This window comes from Miscanthus floridulus, chromosome 18 (genome assembly GCF_019320115.1).
Source record: "Miscanthus floridulus cultivar M001 chromosome 18, ASM1932011v1, whole genome shotgun sequence".
Classification (NCBI taxonomy): domain Eukaryota; kingdom Viridiplantae; phylum Streptophyta; class Magnoliopsida; order Poales; family Poaceae; genus Miscanthus; species Miscanthus floridulus.
In genome coordinates, this window is record NC_089597.1 from 56169423 (window position 1) to 56185183 (window position 15761).

Genomic DNA, 15761 nt, shown 5'->3' on the forward strand with positions numbered 1-15761 from the left:
AACCGAAACGATTTTCATCATAGGGGCATGACAACTATGATTGCTCAATCAATTGCCATTAACATGACCTAACTTAATTGCCTCTGCAAAACACACGTTAGTCATAGTAATCACGTATTGTCATTAATCACCGAAACCTAACTAAAGACCTAGATGCTTTCAATTGGAATACCAAGCTATTACATGCCAAAGCGAAGGAGCATGCAAAGTGTAATCAAATTAGTTCTTTGTGCTCAATTGATGGTGTTGTTGGTTACAGGCCAGGAAGAGTTAGAGGATATGGCCTCCGCCTTCTATAGGGAGTTGTTTATGGCCCAACCAGAGTCGGACCTAGAGGAGGTGTTGGTCCATGTGCCGGCCCGGGTAAAAAATGTGATGAATGAGGTGCTGGAGAATCCATATACAAGCTCTGTTCATGATGGGTGCCAATAAGGCACCAGGGCCTAATGGTTTTACAACAGGTTTCTACACTAGGAAATTGTCGGCCCAAGCGTCACAAATATGTTGTTTTGAACTTTCTGAATGGTGGGCGGATGCCGAAAGGAATAAATCAAACAACAATTGTCCTGATTCCAAAAATAAAGCATTCGCAAGATCTCAAGAACTTTAGGTTGATTTCGCTCTGGAATGTCGTTTATAAGTTATGCTCTAAAGTGCTTGCTAATAAACTTCGGGTGAATAAAGATAAAGGCTCGGGGCAGTTGGCGAATAAAGATAAATCAGCTATGTTTTTTAGCACCAACTGTGAGGATGCAATTAAAGTAGAGGTGAGATCAGTGCTACAGATCGAGACAAAAGCTTTGGCAGAGAAATACTTAAGTCTGTCGGGCGTGGGACAAAGGGATCCTTTGAGTACATGCTGAACAGACCGAGGGGCTTGGAGTGGATGCGAAGCAAGCTGTGCCGGCAGGGAGGTGCTGCTAAAATCAATTGCACAAGTAGTTCCTACATGTCCTATGAGCTGCTTTCTAGTCCCCAAAGATACGTGCCGAATGATGAGAACGGTGATCTCCAATTATTGGTGCCCGCTTAGCAGATAACAGGCATATGCATTGGCAGCGCTGGGCGGAACTTCTAACAAGGCTGAAACCATATGGTCAAATGGGTTTTCGAGATCTAAAATTGTTCAACCTAGCTATGTTGGCGAAACAAGGGTGGAGACTGATTGAGGATCCAAATTCGTTGTGTGCAAGGGGAAGGAAGATACTATCACGATTCAGGCTTCCTGATAGCTACATGTAAGCAGCACGCAAGCCATATGTGGGAAGCGATTCTGGCAGGGACGGAGGTGTTACAGAAGGGGCTCTTGTGAAGAATTGGAGATGGGAGTTCGGCGAGTATATGGCAAGACCGGTGGATCCCAAATCATTTTGGCGGGAGATCGATCACCATACCTGATAACCCGCAAGCTAATGTGGTGGACCTCCCGACACCGAGCTGATCAAACAAATCTTTGTGGATGTTGACGCTTGCACCCTCTCACTTGGGCGCATGAGCTAGTTGATCCCGGTTAGGTTTTTGCTCAGGAAAGGATGCTGCTGTTATTTTATGTGGTATGTGGACATTGTGGATGGCGAGGAACAAGCGGCAGCATGGTGAGGAAGGGGTGCCGATGAGAGTGGCAGTGCAGTGGGCAAAAGAGCCTTTGACATATGGCAGCTGCTCCAGCCAAGGTCATTGGGCCTGCATCGAGAAGTCCACAGCGCTGACAAAGGCTGTTACCCAGGTGGATGACGTGCAATGTTGATGCTTCTTATAATCTTATCATGTCGGGGATCGTACAGGAGCGACGGGGGTGGTTCTCCGGGATCACGAAGGAAGGACAAGCGATGGAAACGTGAGATGGTATGAGCATTGTCTGAACGCGCTAGCAGCAGAGGCAATGGCTTGTCGTGATGGAATGCAGTATGCGCGTGAGCGTGGGGTGCAGCGATTCCCGCTAGAAATTGATTGCCATGTCCTTGTTACTCTTTGGGAGAAGCGCACAAGCCTAAAGTCTAAGATTGATCCTTTACTACATTAGATGGCTCATGAGTGTGCTAGATTGGCATCCTGTAACAGACCGGTGGACGAGTGGCTTATAACCCCACCAGCTCTACAGGATATCATAAGTGATGATTGTAATCCTCTTCATGGCTAATATATGAAGCTCAGGTTAGCCTAAAAAAAGAGACGTGTATGTTGCCGTCAAAAGGTGAGGGGAGCTGGTGCGAGCGCTAGACCAAGCCTGGCCTAATAGAAATGGTCGCCCCTTCCTTTCCAGCTAGCTAGGCCAAGAGCCTGTCGATGGCCAGCTAGAGCCTGGCTAAGAGCCATGGTCATAACCAAACACACCCATAGAGATTACAAAAAAAAAAAAAAAAAAAAAAAGAAAAAAAAAGAGAGAGACGATGCTTACCGAGAGAATTTGAGAACCGCTTCTCCCACTGGGTCCGTTAATGCCAACCTCGTTCGAGGGATGCCAATTTGGTTCATCCTCTAGTCACATCCAATCTGGTTGGCTTGTCTGCTACACAAGAAGGAAAAAGCTGTGTGCGGGTCCCTATAGCGACGTTGCAACTCCTGCACTCAACACTTTCAAGAGAGAGCAGTCCCCGCCGTCCTGGTTGCTGCGGAGCTGGGGTTTAAAAAAAAACTTTCACCAGCTAAGTTCTAGAGGCAGGGGAAGATTATGTGCCCGCGCTTAGACAAACAGGCCCTGTGAATTCGTTCAACTTGAAATTACAGTGCCATGCTGCTGGCCTGCTGTTGCTAAACACCAGAACTAACGCTCGCGGTTAAAAGGTTCGTGAATGAAGAATGAACAAACGCGGTGCTAGTGCAAAATAACAGGACAAGTGAGAGTACAAAATGTACACTCTATGGTGGTGATATACATTAAACTTCTAACAGCCTGTATAGCCTAACTCTCTTTAGAAAGTGAGAGAACTAGCATAGACCACTAGGTCAACGAAACCTAGGGGGTGTTTGATTCAAGCTACTAAACTTTAGTAGTTACTAAACGGTTTAGTCATTTTTAGTAACTCCAGAGTTACTAGAGAGGACTAAAGCACTTTTAACAGCTTTTAGTCATAGCGTTCGGTTAAAAAGTTACTAAAGTGATTAAAAGCTACTAAATTTAGTAGCTACTAGACGAACCAAACAGGCCCCCAGTTCCTTCACCGAACTTGCCAACAGAATAAGCAATCTCAGCTTAGCAATGTCTTCACAGAATATGGCCCCAAACAGGCTCACAACACCATAAGCACCATACTGCGCTTCTCCACGGGGCGTTGTTGCTGGAAGAACTTTTCAATAACCTAAACGGTCATTCAACGCAGTGCGACCATCACCAGTTTGACCTACAGAAGATTCAACAATGGCATTAACAATGGACCCAGCATGCTATTGATTGGTAACACATTAGTAGAATTTCCATACCTTCAGGTGGCACCCATGTTTCAGAATCTGGTTTGGCTTCAAGGAAATCTGGTCTTGCTGGGCCCAATACACGTTTTTGTTTCGACTTCTTCCCTTCTCTCTTGCTAGAATGTGGTTCATTCTCATTCTCCATTTCTTCCGAGGTCTGTAAACCACGTTTATGCTTAAGCAGAAGGGCCACAGCATCAGCAACTGATGCTTCACTTTCAACCGAAGATGAATTTGCCTCGCTGGCAACTGACTGGTCAGCAGACTTTCTCTTCCGTAAAATAAGCCCAGGGGCGGCCTCTTCAAGCTCCTTTCCACTGCCTGAAGAAAGAATGGTTTTCCGGTCTTTGTAGTCCACAAAATTATCAGGCTCCTCTGCATCAGACTTTTCTTTATTTATGAAGTTTTCTTCAGGTTCTATGATCCTTTTGTCACCAAGCCATTGAGGCTTTGGCATGGTGAACGCAGGTCTGCTGCCATCTTCTTGGTTCTTAGAGACATCTGTCTGTAATTTAGCAGGTTTATCTGTGCCTACTTCACTAGAAGAATCCTTGGGTTTCTCCTCGGCTGTAGCTTTTCCAATTTTATTTTGTTTCTTTGATTCTAATCTTGGATTATCATTCGATGTCGGAGGTTTCGCTTCTCTTGGCTTTAGATCCCTCTTAGAAGCTGCTTCTCCCATAGGGTCAGCTATTTTCAGTAGGTAAACTACTCTGTCCAGCTCATCCTGAAGATCAGAGAGTTCCTTCTGAATTTGGGCAATCTTATCATGTACTGCAAGATATCTCAAATTAGCAAGATAATAAGACAGAAATGCATCTAAACCGGAAACAAATGCAGAAATAAGTGTGCAGCAATGCGTAACTTTTAGGTTTGTTCATCAATGTTAAAGACTAAACATATGCCTCATGGCAGAACAAAGCAATGCTCATCCTGAGAAAATAGCACACGTGCAACATCATATACTCTGGTAACTTAATTCTACATCATGTATGCTTCAGCCACTTAATAATAGAATAGAGTTACCATTTTAGTGAAAAATCAATAAATAAACATATATCCTTTTCCTAAATGCTTTTGTGTGCACATAAGTGGATCCTCTACAGTAACACATTAATCAGCGCATAAGACTGTGCTCAAGCCACAATTAAAATTCCCACAAGAATTGGCAGCTCTGGCACATAACTGAATTTCATGAAATTCAAGGTCATGACCAAGGTTCTCTATAGCTTAGGGTTACTTGCTTCCATTGTTATAGAATATGGAAGCTAGTGATTTTGTAAAACTGAAGGGAACTGCTCTCAAATAGAGGCCTAAGGAACCTTCCAGTTAAGACTTCTAGGTAGAAGGTATAGCCGTATCGGTCTCCCTTTCCCATGTTTTTGTTACTTAGAAAATTTAATACAGTAATTTCAATGATTCTACTCCGTACAAAAGAAGTAGCAAACAGACAACCATCAGGGTCACTACTGATGATATCAGGCTTGTAACAAATATTAAAATAAACAAAGACCCATGAATGATCAATAGAAGTAACTGGAGCATATGATCATACCTAATTGAGATGACAAGCCACTCATATAAGCATCAAGGTCATCCCTGAGATCTGGAGTATCACTCTGAGACAGCTTATGCTTCTCTTCTTCGAGCAATTTTGTTTTACTTTCAATATCATTGGTGATGAAATCTTTTTTCTCAAGAAGGCTATCAGCAGTCTCAACTGCTTGTTGCTCACTTGATTTCTGACTAGATTTCTTCTTCGTTCGATCATAAAATTCATCATCATCACTAAATTATTTAACAATCCATTAGTCAATATATAATAATATAGCACTCTAGCTTTAAGCATACTACACATTAGTAAAAGGTATAAGATACTAAGATCCCAATGCATAAATATTATACATGATGTAGCAGTGAGCAGTCACAGGTCAAACTTATCAGTGTACATACCTAAGAATGTCATCTTCTTCCTCGAGACTTGCTTTATGGCTGCCACGCTTTGCCTTTCCAGAACGAGCACCAATACTTTCCCGTATACTGTCATTTAAAGTTTCTTCTAGATTTTCTAGCTCCTCCATAATCTGAAAAAAGTTAAGATTTAGACCTGCTCACTAGATGAGAAATGGACAGTGATAGCATATAAACAAATGTAAGCATGTCCTCACCTGAGATATCCGTTGTTCATTTCGTGCAATTTGTGTCTGTTGACCTTGGGTTAGCCCACCTTGAGAAATGTCCTTAACTCTTATAGCATCAATTTCTTTTTTCATGTTGGCAATCTGAAACAAAGAATAGCACGTAAAGATTCATGGAAAGCAGAAATACAATCGTGTAAAAAATCAATCACTCCACAGGCATGATTACCACAAGTGCACAGCATCAATAGCAGGACCCTCTACAACTAAACAATGCATGAGGCAATATGCTTGCAGCCTTTTCTTTAAGCAACTGGAGGATTTGGCACGAGGGTCCTCAGCTAGCTGAAGAGATTGTCTCTATTGATTTCCCAGAACACCAAAATGGCCAGGGGTTTTAAGGAACAATTGCATTAAAGCCCTTAACAGAAGTGTAAAGCAGGGGCCCTTAAAAAGTGTAAAGTGCTCTATGAGGAAAAAAACTTAACAATTGTCCATACCCAAAGCAAGGACTTCCTGAAGATGATAGAACTAATGGACAGCTAGCAACATGATGGCAGCCACTGGCCTCATGCTACTCTTGATTCAGCACTGTACAAACATAAAGTGGTATGCTCGACTTTTTCACATTCTTACTATCCAGCATAGCACTGACAAAACCAAAATTAGGTTCTAGTTTACTTTAGAACAGGAAAGAAGTTAATGTGTGTTCAAGCATGGTGTATGAAGTGAGGCTGTGTAACTGGACATCCCATCCCAAGATCTCTCGGCTCTGGATGCTCCCTTCTCAGAAGAAGAGGTGTGGAAGACGATAAGTTCAGTACCATCAGACAAAGCTCCTGGCCCGGATGGCTTCATTGGCCAATTCTATAAATCATGTTGGCCAATCATCAAGGTAGATGTAATGGCTGCTATCTCTGCTGTGTGGAGCCGTAAATTTGGGAATTTTGAAAGACTCATGTCGGTGTTTCGAATAAGCACCGGCAAGTAAATTTATAGTTATGCGCGTTAGGCCCAGATGGTGCGCTAATGGACACAAGATTTATACTGGTTCGGGCTGAATGTCCCTACGTCCAGTCTGTTGTTGCTCGTGTTATTAGCACCGAAAATGGTTCGTAGTAGAGGGTACAAACGGTCGAGAGAGGGACTGGTCCCAAGTCTCTGATGGAAGGGTCGAAAGGATGTCAAGAGCCTGATAGCAGCTTGACTGTGTGTGACGTGTGTTGTTCGTCCAAAGTCGGTCCCTTCGTTGAAAGAAGCACATCCCCTTTTATAGATGAAGGGGACGGCTTTATAAGTGAGAGGGCTCGGATGCGTACGCTACCTAGCCTTGTTGTTCACATCTACCAAGCCTTGTTGTCCATTCCGGTGGGTGCGAAAGGATGATAAGCGCCTACAATACTGTTGATGCCACTGTAGAATGTCAGGATGGCTACAGAATACTGCCCCGCGCAGGGTATGGACTCTGGTACAATGGTTTTGACTTATGAGCCATGCCTTGCCTTTCTCCGCACGTCTTCTGGTTCCTTCCGAATGGGGAGCCCCTAGTCGGATGGCTGCAGTCGGCCCTCAGTGCGCCGGTCGGAGAAGAGTGGTGAGCAGGCTTCCCGCGAGCCCCGGTCGCGGGGTCGGAGTCGCGGGGTCGGAGCAGGAAGCAGCGTTTTGGACCAAGCCTTCCGATTGGAGAGACTGCTTGGAGACGGCAGGTGCCTGAGGCGAGTGCTCCGGTCGGAGAGGTGGGTCGAAGAAGCTGATGAGCGGGCGCCTGTTCTTACGAGTAGACCTTCCGGTCGACGACTGGACTACCCTTCCGGCCTGCTGTGTTTTAGTTTTTTGGGCCGTCCCATGGAATATATGTTGTTTTCCTGGGCCGAGCCCGGGCGTGGAATCCGGTCCTCGAGGGATCCGGGTTTATGAACCCGACAGGAGCCCCCGGGTGGTTCGGGCGGAACCGGCTGGGGGGTTCTTTGTGTGATGAAATCATTTTGTAAGTGGTTAATTTGTGCAAAAATGAACAAATTTTCATCTTTTGTTACGGCAAACAGCCTTTCAACTTCCTCTTCTTGGAGAAGAGGTTTCGGTGCCCTCCGACCCTTCCCGTGGCCCAAGCTGTAAGAAACTAGGAGTGCAGGTGAATTAATTCTGATCACGCTAGTGAGCAAAGAGGTTGTAGTTGCTGGGGCGTGGGTCTCCCGCAGCCCTACCAGTTGTACTCAGAATTTGTTCCCGAAATCTTAATCTTTAAGACTTGTTTACGAGAAGAACGAAAAATTTAGATAAAGTTTTCAAAGATAATATAGGAAGTGTTTGCAAGATAAACGTACTTGTACTTGTATCAGCCCCCGAGTGAGGTCCCGCCCCTCAATTTGCAGGGGTCAGATGCCACTAAAGATCGGGTTTTTGTAAAGACAAAAACTGATAAAAAGAAACAAGCGTTTATTTAAGGGTAAAAACGACGTAGCTGCTCAATGTTCCAGGCGTTGGTGAAGACCTCGCCGTTGATGGTTTTCAACTTGTAGGCGCCTGGGCGGAGTACTTCCGCGACGACGTACGGCCCCTCCCTGGGCGGGGAGAGCTTGTGGCGGTCCTTGTTGCTCTGGACGAGACGGAGGACACCGTCCCCGACGTTGAAGGCTCGGTCCCGCACCCGTCGGCTGTGGTACCGTCGCAACGCCTGCTGGTACTTGGCCGAACGGAGGAGGACGATGTCGCAGGCTTCGTCTAGCTAGTCCATGGCGTCTTGGTGGGACGCCTCGGCCCCCTGTTTGTCGTATGCTCTGATTCTTGGCGCTCCATAGTCAAGGTCCGTTGGGAGATTGGCCTCGGAACCGTAAACCATGAATAAAGGTGTGTAGCCGGTGGCCCGGCTGGGAGTTGTCCTCAGGCTCCAGAGCACCGCTGGGAGCTCGGCGACCTAGCGTGCGCCGAACTTGTTCAATCAGTTGAAGATCCTGGGCTTGAGGCCCTACAGGAGCATGCCGTTCGCGCGCTCAACCTGCCCATTCGTCCGGGGGTGCGCGACAGCCGCCCAATCGATCTGGATGTGCTGTTCATCGCAGAATCGAATGAATTTCCTACCGGTGAACTGCGTGTCGTTGTCTGTGATGATGGAGTTCGATACTCCGAAGCGGTGGATGATGTCGAGGAAGAACAGCACAGCCTGTTCAGATTTGATCGTGGAGATCGGTCAAGCTTTGATCCATTTTGTAAACTTGTCTATGGTGACAAGCAGGTTGGTGAAGCCCCCGGGCGCCTTTTTGAGTGGCCCAACCAGGTCAAGCCCCCAGACCGCGAAGGGCCATGTGATGGGGATCATCTGGAGCACTTGGGCCGGGAGGTGAGTCTGTCGAGCGTAGTATTGACACCCTTTGCAGGTGCGTACAATTTGCTCGACGTCGACTACTGCGGTGGGCCAGTAGAAGCCCTGTCGGAATGCGTTTCCAACCAATGTCCTTGGCGCGGCATGGTGACCGCAGACCCCACCGTGGATATCGCTTAGCAGAAGTTTTCCCTGTTCGCTAGGGATACAGAGCTGTAGGATCCCGGTGTGACTCCGTTTGTAAAGTTCGCCTTCTACGAGAACGAAGGACTTGGCGCAACGTGCGAGCCGTCGGGCTTCCGTCTTGTCTGCCGGTAGTGTGTCGCGGAGGAGGTAGCTGAGGTAGAGTGTTCTCCAGTCGTTGGGAGGGTCGGACTCTGCTGCTGGGTCCCCTTCAAGCTCCATGACCTCAGGGTCGGGCAGAGCAGTCGACGGGTCGACCCCCGGGGCCGGATCAGACGGGCCATCGTTGGCTCGTTCCGACCCCTCGTAGCGCACCGAGGGCTTGTGTTGATCGCTGGCGAAGACACCTGTGGGCACTGGTTCTCGGCCGGATGCTGCTTTCGCGAGCGCGTCGGCTGCTTCGTTGAGCCGCCTTGGGATGTGATTGAGTTCGAGGCCATCGAATCTGTCCTCCAGCCGTCGTACTTCTTGGCAGTATGCCTCCATCTTGGCGTCGTGGCAGCTCGACTCCTTCATGACCTGGTTGATGACAAGCTGGGAGTCGCCCCTGATGTCGAAGCGTCGGATGCCCAGCTCGATGGTGATTCGTAGGCCGTTGATGAGCGCTTCGTATTCGGCGATATTGTTTGATGAGGGGAAATGGAGCCGAACCATGTACCTCATGCGGACCCCGAGGGGTGATATGAAGACTAGTCCCGCACCGGCGCCCCTTTTCATCAGCGATCCGTCGAAGTACATCGTCCAGTACTCTTGATCAACGATTGCTGGTGGCATCTGGACCTCGGTCCACTCCGTGATGAAGTCAGCCAGCACCTGGGATTTGATCGTTGTTCGGGGGGCATAAGTAATGCCCTGATCCATCAGCTCGAGTGCCCACTTCGCGGTTCTTCCTGTGGTGTCCTGGCTATGAACGACCTCGCCGAGGAGGAACGACGTCACGACTGTCACAGGGTGTGACTCGAAGCAGTGGCGTAGCTTCCTCTTGGTGATGAGGACGGTGTAGAGGAGTTTCTGGATTTAGGAGTAGCGGATTTTGGAGTCAGATAATACCTCGCTGATGAAATATACAGGGCGCTGCACCTTGAAGGCGTGCCCCTCTTCTTCCCGCTCTGCTACCAAGGCGGCGCTAACCACTTGCATGGTGGCCACAATGTATAGGAGGGATTCTCCATTGCTTGGAAGGACCAGGACCGAGGGTTTAGTTAGAAATTGTTTAACCATGTCAAGCGCCTCCTGGGCCTCGGCTGTCCACACGAAGTGGTCGGACTTCTTTAGGAGTCGATAAAGGGGGAGTCCTCGTTCGCCGAGGCGTGAAATGAATCGGCTGAGGGCGGCAAGGCACCCCGTGATCCGCTGAACCCCCTGTATGTTTTGGATCGGGCCCATCCTTGTGATGGCTGAGATCTTCTCCGGGTTGGCTTCGATGCCACGCTCGGAGACAATGAAGCCGAGCAGCATGCCCCTCGGGACCCCGAAAACACATTTTTCAGGATCGAGTTTGAAGTTATTTGCCCGGAGTTTCGCAAAGGTTCGTTCGAGGTCGGCGACAAGATGGTTAGCCCGTTTGGACTTAACTACGATGTCGTCGACGTAGGCTTCAACGGTCCGCCCGATGAGGTCCTTGAAGCAGTTGAGCATACAGCGCTGGTATGTTGCCCCTGCGTTCTTCAGGCCGAACAGCATGGAAAGTAGCAGAATAATCCGAAGGGGGTGATAAAAGACGTCGCGAGCTGGTCGGATTCTTTCATCGCAATCTGGTGGTAGCCGGAGTATGCGTCAAGGAAGCAGAGGGTTTCGCACCCTGAGGTGGAATCGACTATTTGGTCTATTCGTGGCAAAGGAAACGGGTCCTTCGGGCACGCCTTGTTGAGGCTCGTGTAATCGACACACATCCTCCATTTCCCGCTCTTCTTTCGCACAACGGGATTTGCTAACCACTCTGGGTGGTGTACTTCCCTGATGAACCCAGCAGCCAACAGTTTTGCTATCTCTTCACCGATGGCCCTGCGCTTTTCCTCGTCGAAGCGGCACAGGCGTTGCTTCACCGACTTGGAGCCTGGGTGGATTTTCAAGGTATGCTCGGCGACCTCCCTCGGGATGCCTGGCATATCCGAGGGTTTCCACGCAAAGATGTCTTTGTTATCGCGGAGGAAGTCGACGAGCGCGCTTTCCTATTCGGAGGAGAGCATGGTACCAATGCGTACCTTTTTAGCCTCGGAGCTGCTGGGGTCCACGAGGACCTCCTTGTAGCCCTCTACCGATTCGAACGACCCAGTTGATTTCTTGGCGTCGGGCGTTTTTTCGGGAACCTCCTCCCTGAGGGTGGCGAGTTCCTTGGAGGCGACGACTATGGACGTGCCCCTCGGGGGTTTGCGTCATGAAGCATTCCCGGGAAGGGTGATGGCTCCCCCTGCGGGAGTCAGAGCTGGAGGGCGACTCTGGTTCCTCCGTGAGGAGCCCGTGGAGTGTCTCCGGATCGTGTTCAATTGCCCCCACGAACTCGCTGTCCGTAGGCGGCTGAACCATGCGTAGTGCCAGGTGGTGGCCAGCGGTTGCCGCAGCATTGCGGAGGCCGAACGGCAACGTCGTCGAGGCGCGCCGTGTGGAGCGTTCTGGAGAGAGGGTGATGTGGCACGGGGCCTCCCTGGACGACTGGGGCCCAAGGGAGACGCCGGGCTAGCCCTCAAGCCTCCGGTAGCTGAAGTTGACGGGAGGGAGAGACTGGACGGCCACGAGGGTCAGTGCCAGCTCTCCATCCAGTCTGACAATGAAATCCAAGTCACCGAAACGCACGTGTGCGCCCGGAACCCAGCTGATTGCGTGCTTAGCCATCCAATGCCTAATTTGGAACGCACAAAGGCCCCAACCTGGCGCGCCAACTGTCGGTGTTTCGAATAAGCACCGGCAAGTAAATTTATAGTTATGCACGTTAGGCCCGGATGGTGCGCTAATGGACACAAGATTTATACTGGTTCGGACTGAATGTCCCTACGTCCAGTCTGTTGCTGCTCGTGTTATTAGCACCGAAAATGGTTCGTAGAGGGTACAAACGGTCGAGAGAGGGACTGGTCCCAAGTCTCTGATGGAAGGGTCGAAAGGATGTCAAGAGCCTGATAGCAGCTTGACTGTGTGATGTGTTGTTCGTCCAGAGTCGGTCCCTTCGTTGAAGGAAGCACATCCCCTTTTATAGATGAAGGGGACGGCTTTACAAGTGAGAGGGCTCGGATGCGTACGCTACCTAGCCTTGTTGTTCACGTCTACCAAGCCTTGTTGTCCATTCCGGTGGGTGCGAAAGGATGATAAGCGCCTACAATACTGTTGATACCACTGTAGAATGTCAGAATGGCTACAGAGTACTGCCCCGCGCAGGGTATGGACTCTGGTACAGTGGTTTTGACTTATGAGCCATGCCTTGCCTTTCTCCGCACGTCTTCTGGCTCCCTCCGAACAGGGAGCCCCCGGTCGAATGGCTCCAGTCAGCCCTCAGTGCGCCGGTCGGAGAAGAGCGGTGAGCAGGCTTCCCACGAGCCCCGGTCACGGGGTCGGAGCAGGAAGCAGTGTTGTAGGCAAAGCCTTTTGATCGGAGGGGGCGTCCAGAGGCTGAAGCGAATACTCCGATCTGGTGGACCCGAGGGGCCATGAAGCGGGTGCCGCTCCCATGGGACCATATCGTGGTGATAGCATATCCCTCATTTGTGGAGGACGCGAGTCTTTTTCTGGACCGTAGTGGTTGTCGTATGTCTACGACGGGTTCCGTGCCCGAGGGCTGAAGGCGGCGCCCACAACTCTGTAGGGCGAAGAGCACGCGCCCACAACACTATTCAGGCTCTGCTACGCCTGGAAGGGTCTAAAGCACCCATCCCGTCGTTCTCTGGCAGTACTTTTCCTGTCGGGGCGCAGGGTATGGACTCTGGTTCAGTGGTTTTGACTTATGAGCCATGCCTTGCCTTTCTCCGCACGTCTTCTGGTTCCCTCCGAACAGGGAGCCCCCGGTCGGATGGCTCCAGTCGGCCCTCAGTGCGTCGGTCGGAGAAGAGTGGTGAGCAGGCTTCCCACGAGCCCCGGTCACGGGGTCGGAGCAGGAAGCAGTGCTGTGGGCGTCCCTCGGGCGAGACCGAGCCCGTCCCTCGGGGGTCGGACGAGGCGGAGTCAATCCCTAAGCTCTCGGGCGAGGCGGAGCTGGCCCTTATCCCTTGGGCGAGACCGAGCCTGGCCCTCAGGGGTCGGGCGAGGCGGAGTCTATCCCTAAGCCCTCGGGCGAGGCGGAGCTGGCCCAAAGGCGTCGGGCGAGGCGGAACCAAACTCCCATCATTCGGGCAAGAAACGTAGCGGCGCCCTTGTCCGTCCAGAAGTTTTTAACGTTCGATGGTTATTGGTTCCACCTCCTGGGGTACCCCGGTGTTAGGTCCCCGACAACTCAATTCTGCATTCATTACTTTATTGCCAAAGAAAGAGGAAGCCACAAGTATCAGGGACTTCAGGCCAATAAGCCTAGTTCATTCCTTTGCCAAACTTGTTACAAAAATCTTGGCTAACAGGTTGGCAGGAAAGCTGGACCAATTGGTATCCCCCAATCAGAGAGATACAGGACAATTTCATGCTTGTGCAACAAACTGCCCGCTACCTCCATCAGCAAAAACAATCCTGGATTCTACTCAAATTAGACATCACAAAGGCTTTTGACACAGTGTCCTGGCCTTTTCTTTTGGAGGTCATGAGACACTTGGGTTTTGGACCTATTTGGTGTGATATCATCAGTGGGTTATCATCGGCCTCTACTCAGGTACTCCTCAATGGCAGTCCCGGGGAAGCAATTTCGCACTGACGAGGACTTAGACAGGGAGACCCGCTGTCTCCGATGCTTTTCATCCTGGTCATGGATGTCCTCGGCTATATGGTTAAAAAGGCATCTGAGGAAGGAATAATGCAGCCACTGGCTAGGAGGGACTTGCAGCACCGCATCTCTTTACATGCTGACGATGTGGTGATTTTCCTACAACCTTCAGCTAATGCCATGACATTATGCTGGACATTCTTCAGCTGTTCGGAGATGACTCAGGGCTGAGAACAAATATGCAAAAAAGCAATGTTTTTCCCATACAGTGCTCAGAGGAAGATAAGGCCTTTTTACAGGACCGTCTCCCTTGCCAACTTTTGGACTTCCCTTGCAAATACCTGGGGGTTCCCCTCTCACTGCGCAAATTGAACAAGCAGCAACTCCAGCCAATCATAGACCGAATTGCAGATATGCTGCCTGGTTGGAAAGCGGATTTGCTCACAAGGGCTGGCAGAAAAGTGGTGGTTCAGTTTGTGCTCACATCCATGCTGGTATATTTAGCCATGGCGATGGATCTTCCTCCCTGGGCCCTTAAAGCCATTGACAAAATCCGACGAGGCTTTCTTTGGAGAGGCCGGAAGGATGTGAAGGGAGGTCACTGCCTGGTGGCTTGGCCTAAGGTCACCAGGCCAACTGAACTTGGTGGTCTTGGTATCTCCAACCTGCAGCATTTGGGTTGGGCCCTCATGATGCGTTGGCTATGGCTACAGAAGACAGAACCTGATCGACCGTGGGCATCTTTTCAAATACAGGTTCACTCCTCAGCAAAGGCTTTCTTCTCATTGGCCATAATTTCAGAGGTAGGCAATGGCAAAAATACCCTGTTCTGGACTGATAGATGGCTGCATGGTCAGAGCGTAGCCCAACTGGCACCTAATCTATTTCGGACAGTCTCTAAGAGAGCAAAAAAGAGGACAGTTCATGAAGCCCTTGATGAATTAAGATGGGTTCAGGATATTCAGGGGGCACGTACAGTAACTGTCATGTTAGAATACCTCAGCTTATGGGATTTGCTATCAGAGGTAACATTACAGCCTGAGGTGGATGACTCTCATATTTGGCGGTTCTCTACCTCAGGAACGTACTCTGCAAAATCTGCATATGAGGGGTTCTTCATTGGGGCCATGCAGTTTGGTCCATGGGAGAGAATTTGGAAAAGTTGGGCACCAGGTAAATGCAAGTTTTTTATGTGGTTAGTGGCACACAACAGGTGCTGGACAGCAGACCGCCTCGCAAGAAGAGGGCTGCCTCATCCTTAACGCTGCCCGCTGTGTGATCAAGATGAGGAAACTATTGACCACCTGTTATGCTCTTGTGTCTTCTCCTGCCAAGTATGGTACAGAGTTCTACAGAGGGTCGGTGTGCAGGATCTGTCCCCCTGTCCTGCAGATATCTCTTTTGACGACTGGTGGGCGAGTACAAGCAATAAAATTGATGGTCAGGCAAGAAAATGGTTTAACACCATCGTTATCCTTGGGGCTTGGTCACTATGGAATCATCGTAATCGATGTGTCTTCGATGGAATCAATCCTAACTTAGATTTATTGGGGCTTGGTCAACTGAAAATTAAACTGGAAAAGGCTGTGTATGAGTCCTAGTATTTATTGGCACATTCGCATGAAACAATATTAGATTTTTCACCCAAGTAGAGTACGGGATAAATGAGAACTTGCAACGATATACAAGAATATGAAATTTCAGTACAAATGCTTACCTTCTCCATTCGTTTTACTATCTTGCTACGAGTTTTCTCTTGTCTATCAGTAAGCTGACCTTTGTAGGTTTGCCAAGTAATTTCATCTGCATCATCCTAAGATCCAAGAACATGATCAGTAAAAACACAAAGCAATATATGAAGCTGAATTAGGAAAGTGGT

At 49.3% G+C, this 15761-nt stretch overlaps 1 protein-coding gene across 1 annotated transcript in view; it reads right to left on the reverse strand.

Moving 5' to 3' along the window:
• Positions 1 to 2814: 2814 nt before the first annotated feature.
• The window catches only part of LOC136520767 (uncharacterized), a 32725-nt gene continuing 19778 nt past the window's right edge, over positions 2815 to 15761 (reverse strand). Inside the window, exons 7-12 of the mRNA XM_066514422.1 lie at positions 15600 to 15695; positions 5577 to 5690; positions 5362 to 5492; positions 4964 to 5196; positions 3421 to 4182; positions 2815 to 3341 (exon numbers count right to left, since the gene is read on the reverse strand). Of these exons, the coding sequence (XP_066370519.1) occupies positions 3292 to 3341; positions 3421 to 4182; positions 4964 to 5196; positions 5362 to 5492; positions 5577 to 5690; positions 15600 to 15695 (1386 nt within the window). The 3' untranslated portion in view covers positions 2815 to 3291. The remainder of the gene's footprint in view (positions 3342 to 3420; positions 4183 to 4963; positions 5197 to 5361; positions 5493 to 5576; positions 5691 to 15599; positions 15696 to 15761) is intronic.